This window comes from Tachysurus fulvidraco, chromosome 11, assembly GCF_022655615.1.
Source record: "Tachysurus fulvidraco isolate hzauxx_2018 chromosome 11, HZAU_PFXX_2.0, whole genome shotgun sequence".
In the NCBI taxonomy this organism is placed as follows: domain Eukaryota; kingdom Metazoa; phylum Chordata; class Actinopteri; order Siluriformes; family Bagridae; genus Tachysurus; species Tachysurus fulvidraco.
Window position 1 is genome coordinate 4,925,616 of NC_062528.1, and position 7,695 is coordinate 4,933,310.

General features: G+C 37.7%; 1 protein-coding gene across 1 annotated transcript; it reads right to left on the minus strand.

Annotated features, from left to right (window-relative positions):
- Positions 1–4,406: 4,406 nt before the first annotated feature.
- On the minus strand, positions 4,407–6,667 carry diabloa (diablo, IAP-binding mitochondrial protein a). The gene is made up of 6 exons (XM_027137263.2): positions 6,336–6,667; positions 6,009–6,138; positions 5,706–5,831; positions 5,429–5,539; positions 5,163–5,259; positions 4,407–5,070 (listed from the first exon to the last, which is right to left on the minus strand). The coding sequence occupies exons 1-6, from the start codon at positions 6,461–6,463 to the stop codon at positions 4,865–4,867; spliced, it is 798 nt and encodes a 265-aa protein (XP_026993064.1). The 5' UTR covers positions 6,464–6,667; the 3' UTR covers positions 4,407–4,864.
- Positions 6,668–7,695: the final 1,028 nt, after the last annotated feature.

The window sequence follows — 7,695 nt, forward strand, 5'->3', positions numbered from 1 at the left end:
AGATCTCGCAAAAGAAACAAGCAACCAAGTCTACGAAACCAAACCCAAATCAGGTACATTTTGTTAACAGGGTCACTGTACATCTGGTGCAGGATTACAAAATCATAACATCTTTGGTGGTATATGGTTAGCTGAAAATGAAGCCCTAGCTCATCCCACTGATTGAGTATTCGTGAACAGCACTCATGGATGGTCAGCCACTGTGTACCTGACATCTGTACAAGCCTTAAAGAGATTTCACCTTGATTGGGGAGGGCGTAGATCTTTTCATACTCACAGTGAAAAAGCACTGTGTGAAAACCACAAGTGAAGATGAGAAATACTTTGATGTTCAAGGTTGCTTGGGAGTGTCTCAGCTGCCTTGTTCACATATACTTGAACAGCTGAAGATTTTTGATTTTCTGTAGATGATGAGTGTACACTGAATTCCTCTTGCCAACCAAGACACTGCAACCATCTGTTCCTACTCCAATGCACTTTTTGATGCCCAGCTCAATTCTTTGTAAAAAACACCAGAGTGTAGGCAACAGTCTCTGCTGTCTCATTATCCAAGTTAATAAGTCCCAAAAAGTTGGACACTTTTTTCAGTCACAAGCAGAAAACAATGAGATTGTTCTGCTAATTCTAGAAAAATTCTGTGTAGAACAATGTGATAATTGAAGTGGTTTTAAGGGCAATGCTGATCTGTTAGGTTGGGATGGTGTCCATTCCACTTGGGAAAGAGCTGCTCTCGTATCTTGCAGCATAACACAGGCAATGGCCCAGCTAATCCATGACATTCCAGAGCCAAGGCTAGGGAGCAGACAAGCAGGCTAACCTGACCGTCAGCTAGCAACAATGAGCATCCTGGGCTAGAGAAAATCTGTTAGTGGTTATAGATCATCATACCTCTAAACCCTAATAGACAATGACAAAAAAATCTTAGGTACTTATTTATATTACTTTTTTAGATGTCACGTCACGTGACGTCACATGTAGCCCTGCCCCCAAAATGAGCAAAATCAAAAAGTTCGCACAACATGGACATGTCATATATCAAAACACTCAGCACGATGAGGTGAACTTGCCACAAATCGGAATGTACCGTTCTAGTTTTAACTACTGTAGTAAAATTAACTAGCTGTTGGGTAACAGTAATATCCCATAATCAAGAAGGAGGTTCTCGCCTTAATGCAGGACTTTGAGAGGTTTGCAAAGTCATTGGGAAAAGATTTCACATTGAGATTGTCCACAAGCCTTCAGTCTCACTGCTGGACTCAAAGAGCCTGGGTGAACTCTCAGCATGCTGCTGGTAATGAGGTTCTAATTCACTATTTCTCATATGACCACTGAAAACATAGCAATTGCAGATGTTCTATCCAGAGCTGCTGACAGCAATGTGGTCAAAGGACAGCAAGGTGAGGAAATCAGGCTGCACTTTGATTCTGTCGTGATAAACCTACCAGCTACTGAAAAGAGGCTCAGATAAATCCAAACAAACCAGGATGAATAAACCATTCTCCAGCAGCCAAAAAAGTTCTATGCAGCAGGACTGCCAGGCATGTTCACTATTAAAAGAGTATTCAGTATTATCTAGGAATGAAATTGGCACAAAAAATGCACAGTAGATAACAGTATTAGTAAATCAGATCAGTGTTTAGAAGGTTTTAGTACCCTATGAATGACTGATCACTAATTTCAAAATCAGAAACTTGAATACCAGTATCAACTGAACCCCTTCTAAAAACCTGACTTCAACATTTGCCAGCTGTCTAGCTTTAGACACAATTGACCATACTATTCTCCATGATAGGCCCAAAAATTCTCGTTTACAGATGCATATTCTGACTTCTCTAAGGTAAAGTTTGGTGCTCCACAAGGTTCTGTTTTAGGCCTACTGTATTTTTACCTACCACTGGGTAAAATTATTTGGAAACATGGTATTAGCTTCCACAACTATGCTGATCACACACAGTTTCAGCAAAGGCTTTTGATTTTTGTCTGCAGTCTTTCATTTGTACTAGCATAGGGTTTTTTTTATCACATACATTTTGGTTATATAAGAGGTCATTACATTATGCAGAAATATTAGTTCATGCTTTTGTTACCTCTAGGTTGGATTATTGTAATTATTATTGTAAATTATTGTAAATGCCTTACTGTCTGAGTGTTCCAGTAGGTGCATAAGCAAGCTACAGTTGGCTCCTAGTCAAATTTTATATTGAATATAAAACATTGTGAAAACTAAATTTAAAAATAAAAAGTGTGCAGGCTATTTGTTTATACCTCATGTACTAAAGGCTACAGCAGGTTTCATAGATTTCTGTTACAGAGCCCCATAGTTATGAAACAGCTTTCCAATAATATTTTGGGACACAGACTCAGTTTTTAAGTCCAGGCTGGAAATGCATTTAGGATTTTGTTACTTATTGTACAATTTATATAATATATAATTATATAAATTGTATATTATATTATATAATATACTGTAATATATGATTTGGTTACTTATTTTACAATTTATATAATATTTGTTACAACTACTTATTTTTATTGTTCACTTCTTTCCTGACCATGAGTTTATGGTATGCAGGAAATTAATAATATTATAAATTAATGCAATGTAGAATTGTCTTTGAATTGTTAACAGGACAAAACGTTTGTAATGTTAACTACGAGAAAAAAAATGATGTTACAAGTGATGCACAAATAGAATTGCTTATTTACTTTAAACACCAATGCACTCTAACCATGACATCAATGGATCAGGTTTTCTGTAGTGAACAGTTGAGTAAAGGGATTTTTCTGCCAACAGGCGAAATGAAGGCGTGCATCAAACAGACGCTAGATGGCGTCGTTGGCACATGCAGGGCTGCCAGAAGACGCTGTGTATGAAATAAACGAAGGCTTATTTGAAAACGCAGTCCATAAATCTCTCTAACTCGATATCATACTCATGATTGTCCAAATTGAAAGATTTCACAGCGTTCTGGTGATTTTTCCCCTTCACCCTGTACAGTAGGTGGTGATTTCATTTTAACTGTGATGTCAGTTGCATTTTTTCCCCATTAAGCGACTGAAAAAAGTAAATAAAATAAAAAAGGAGGTTTTTATGCCAGTCCATCCATTACTGGTGGCTATTTTTGTGGATTACACATTACAGCACCCAGAAATGTCTGTCTAAAAGCCCCTGTTATTTTTTTACTGGAATTTTTGGACTGAATGACTTCTGTATCTTCACCTGAAATGGGAGTTCAACGTAAACATCATCAAAAAGGCCCAGCAGAGGATGTAATTTCTACACCAATTAATGAAGTATGGTCTGCCACAGGAGCTGTTGATGCTGTTCTACACTGCAATCATTGAATCTGTCCTGTGCACATCCATCTGGTTTGGAGCAGCAACTAAACAGGACAGGAAACGACGCATGGTAAAAACAGCAGATAAAATAACTGGTGCCCCCCTGCCCACTCCCCAGGACTGGTACAATACAAGAACCAGAAGCCAGGCAGGAAAAATCACTACTGACCCTTCACACCCTGGACACAACCTCCTTCAGCTCCTGCCATCTGGCAGGTGCTACAGAGCTTTGTTTACTGAAACTGACCAAAACAGGAACAGTTTCTTTCCCCAGACAATCACCCTGATTAACAACTCAATATAATTATATTCTTTGCTTCATATCTATAAGTACAGCATTATCACAACTGTCAGTCATCTCATAATCAGTATATATACACACTACTGCAGCTGCATATTGTGCAAAAGCACAATACTGCACAATATTGTTATTTGCACTACCGTGTACTTCTCACAGTTTATGTACATAACTGATCTTTCATATATTCTGTATTCATATTTAATATTCTGTCTATATTCTGTCTCAATGTCTATATTGTCTCATATAGTCTGTCTTGTCTTGTATACTCCAAGCTAAATGTATAGTGTTATTTAGGTCTGTATTTTTGAGAGTCACCAAAATCTGGAACTAAATTCTTTGTGTGTGTCGACAATAAACCTGATTCAAATTCTGATTTACGTGGGTCTAGCCCTATCCACCTACACAGTTAGTACCCTTGCTGTTATTGTTATTTAATAGTACTATTATAGTTAATGTATTGGAGTGGAATACCACTGTTTTCTCTTTCACTCACAGAGTTTAAGTAAATACATTATCCTGGTCAAGGTTGCCACAGATTCAGAGACATCACAGCATGAGGAAGAAATCCTGGATTGGATGGCAGAGCATCTCTTTACCAACCTTCTTTGTTCTTTATGTTATCAATAAAAGTATGTGCTGTATTCTAAAAACACAACCATTCAAACACAGCAATTCATACATATGGTCTGAGCAACTTCCCTCTCCTGCACAGCAGACAGCAGTATATCTATCTCTATTCACTCCAATATCACAGCTCAGACATTCATAGAAAAATAAGATTTTATTTACATTAAAATAAACAGCACATTTATTTTTGTAATGATCTCAAAACCGCATGTACACCTATCATCTGGACAAATTACTTGCTTACAAGTAAATGGTGATTTTCATCTTATATTACATGCATTTTTTTTTTCAGATAATATATTAACAAGGTGACAGGAAACATGCTGACCATATGTGTTAATTATTAATGGACAATGCAAGTTGTTTTATTGTCTAGTCTTGCAGGAAAAAAAAAGTAAAAACTGTCTGCAAAGTTCTATACCTTGAAATTATATTCCATAAACCTTTTATTGTAATACTTAATAACAAATCTAATTCACTGGTCCTCAGTCATATAGCATTTTTGCAGCAGAAAGTTTTCATGTTGTAATCTATGCTGAACAATAATTTATATTCAGTTCATCCTGAAAGCTAGTTTCTCAGTCATTTTCTGCTTTCTCAGTCTTCACGGAGGTACGCTTCAGGAACATCCTCCAAATCCTGCAAGTTGATACTTGATGCATACTCAGCCATTCTCTGGATCTCTTCAGCTTTCATTTCAGCCAGACTTTTCTGTGCAGCCATTTGGAGTTTCCTCATCTCTTCTACCTTAGACTGTGCTGCCTTCATGCTGCTTTTTAATGCATTGGATGCATGTTCTGCTCCTGAAAAACAAGAGGAAATAATCAGTTGATTTTAACCATCAGCAGACAAGGTAAATAGATTCCCACATAAATATTAGCTTATTAACACATGCCTGAATTGAAGGCGGCCTCAGCTGACAACTCACAGATGTTGATAGCATTCACCCAGTTTGACTCGAAGCGTTTACATTCATCCAGCCGGTCTCCAACCTAAAAACAGAAAAAACAGTGCTTGCTTGCTTATGGGGCTTTTTAGGAATCTGAGCATCAGTAAATATTAAAATGAGTGCAAAAATACATTCCATTCCATTTTGATCAATTCCCAAGACTTCTCTATGTATTTGTAAACTTAAATTCACTAAAGACCCAGAAATATTACCTCCACTCGTTGGCCAATGATCACTTGCCAGATGCTGTCTTCCTCAGCAGGAGTGAATTTTCCAATTGAGGCCAAATAACGCTTTTGAAGAGCGATGAGGGTGTGCAAAGCCTGAGAACAGGAACACAATGTCACTCGCTGTATAGCAATCTGGAGTTCTCAAATATATATTTGTAGCTTAAACAGTATCCCATAGTTTACATTTCTCAATTTGAACAAAATACAATACAGCAGGAAAGGTCAGGTATGAACAAAAACACTGAACACAAGCACACACCTTTGTATACAGTGTGAGGGCATCTATAAGAGCCATAGTGGTTTGGGAAAGGTAGGTATTGGCGCTGTCTGTGACCAAGCAGGATGCCCGACGAATCAGAGACTCATGTGACAGATTGTCTGCCTGCTGTAATAAAAAAACAAAAAGGTGTAATGAAATTAAAGCTTAAGTAACGTGTCTTTTGTTAATTCAACTACCACTTCACAATTGAATTCCATGTCAAACAATTCATCTAAAGTGTACAACAGTGCATTTGGGATTCAGACCGTAACTGCACAAATATTTGTTTAAGTCACATTGTACCTGAATGAAGGGAACAGTGCATAGTCCACTGCCCAAGCTGATGGACACAACAGGACAGTGCGTTACTTCAGGGAGACGTAGAAGCTGCTGTACAGGTTTTCTGTGGATGAAGTTCCCACCAGCTGTGGCTCTAGAAGTAAAAGAGTCTTTTAAAACTCGTGTTTAAAACGCAAAGAAACCACAAACTAAAGTAGTTCGGTTCAGTTCAGTTAGGGCGCCTGCCTGCATATATGGTTCAGGACAGACGTAGAACAAAAACAGCTTCTTTTTTTACCTTCTTCCAAAACCGCACCAATAATCGTTAATTAAACATGATTAAATACATACCTGAATAAATGTAAACACGCTGCCGCTTGCCGCATCGCCCCCATGTTAGACCTCGTAAACAGGAAGTCGGTCCGCCTCTGAAATAGTCCCCTAGACACACACACTCCGCAGGGCCCAAAAGCTTGCATCTTTCTAATCTTACAGATTAATCCGCACCTTTTTAGCTGATTTGTATATTATCGAATATTATGCGTGTGATCCAAATCGATATAAATAAATTCCACCTATTATGAAGAAAAATAAAATGTATCTGAAGTACAGGAGAGAAAAGAAATCAAGCCTGTTCTGTATCTCTGCTCTCAGTTAGATCTGATGATGATGATGATGATGATGATAGACTCGGCCTTTTATACTGAGTGGCCCAAGCACTTTATTGACCAGTTTACTGAAAAAGTCCTATCACACACGCACAAAAAAAAGTTCAAGGAGAGACTTTGATTGACGCACAGGACGTGTACAGCGTCAGCACAAACGCTGAGCAACAGGATTATAGTAAATAATCACAGGGCCAAAGGCTGATCAGGCCCAAAAAACAGCAGCAGCAGAACAACTCTGAACAAAAGACAACAACCATACGTGCAAATTCAAAGTGCAAAACAAAAACTGGAACAAGGCTTGCAGTTACAGAACAATATTTAAAAAAATTTTTTTTTTATTTTTGGAAACTAATTTAACGTCATGTTTTTGTGTGGAATGTAATATGTATTACTTGTTATTAATTGTTATCCTATTATTTTTATTTTAAAACCTCTAAACGTTTAGTCTGAGAACATCAACAACAAAAGTCTTTGTAAGTTAGCTTGTCGTATTCAGTTAAATTTTATTTGTATAGCGACAAATGGACATTGCCGCAATGCAGCAGGAACAAAGTTTACATTTGTATTTTATATTAATTCGTAATGAGCAAGCCAGAGGTAACAGTGGTAAGGAAAAACTCCCTGAGACAACATCCAAACATCCCAGTTCACCAAACACTCCAGATCAGCTCCTTTACCTAAGAAAAATAATTCATAAAACACTTTGACTAAACAAGCATTTTTTTAACATGACGTAAACTGAGACTGAGATTGTGACTAATTGGAAGGCTGCTTCTTTTTACGGTGGGGTTTTGTAAAGAACGCTCTGCCCCTGAGGTAGAGACAGGAGTGGTGTGCTCATCTTCTGGTTCTAGTTAGGACTCTAGCTGCTGCGTTCTGGATTATCTAGAGCTTGTTTATGCACCTACTAGAATATCGAAGCATTACAATTATCCAGACTAGAGGTAACAAACGCATCTAAAGCCGAACCGTGTGGAACACAAGATTTATCTTAATTATGCGTAGAGTCACAATTTACATCTACAAACTGATAATGATCATTC

What these genes read in the sequence shown, in the direction of transcription:
- diabloa (XM_027137263.2), bottom strand. Translation starts at nt 6,463, where the DNA reads ATGCAAGCTTTTGGGCCCTGCGGAGTGTGTGTGTCTAGGGGACTATTT. An exon ending in GCGTGTTTACATTTATTCAG is followed by an intron (nt 6,139 to 6,335) that starts GTATGTATTTAA and finishes TTTTACTTCTAG; the next exon opens with AGCCACAGCTGGTGGGAACT. An exon ending in GCACTGTTCCCTTCATTCAG is followed by an intron (nt 5,832 to 6,008) that starts GTACAATGTGAC and finishes TTTTTATTACAG; the next exon opens with CAGGCAGACAATCTGTCACA.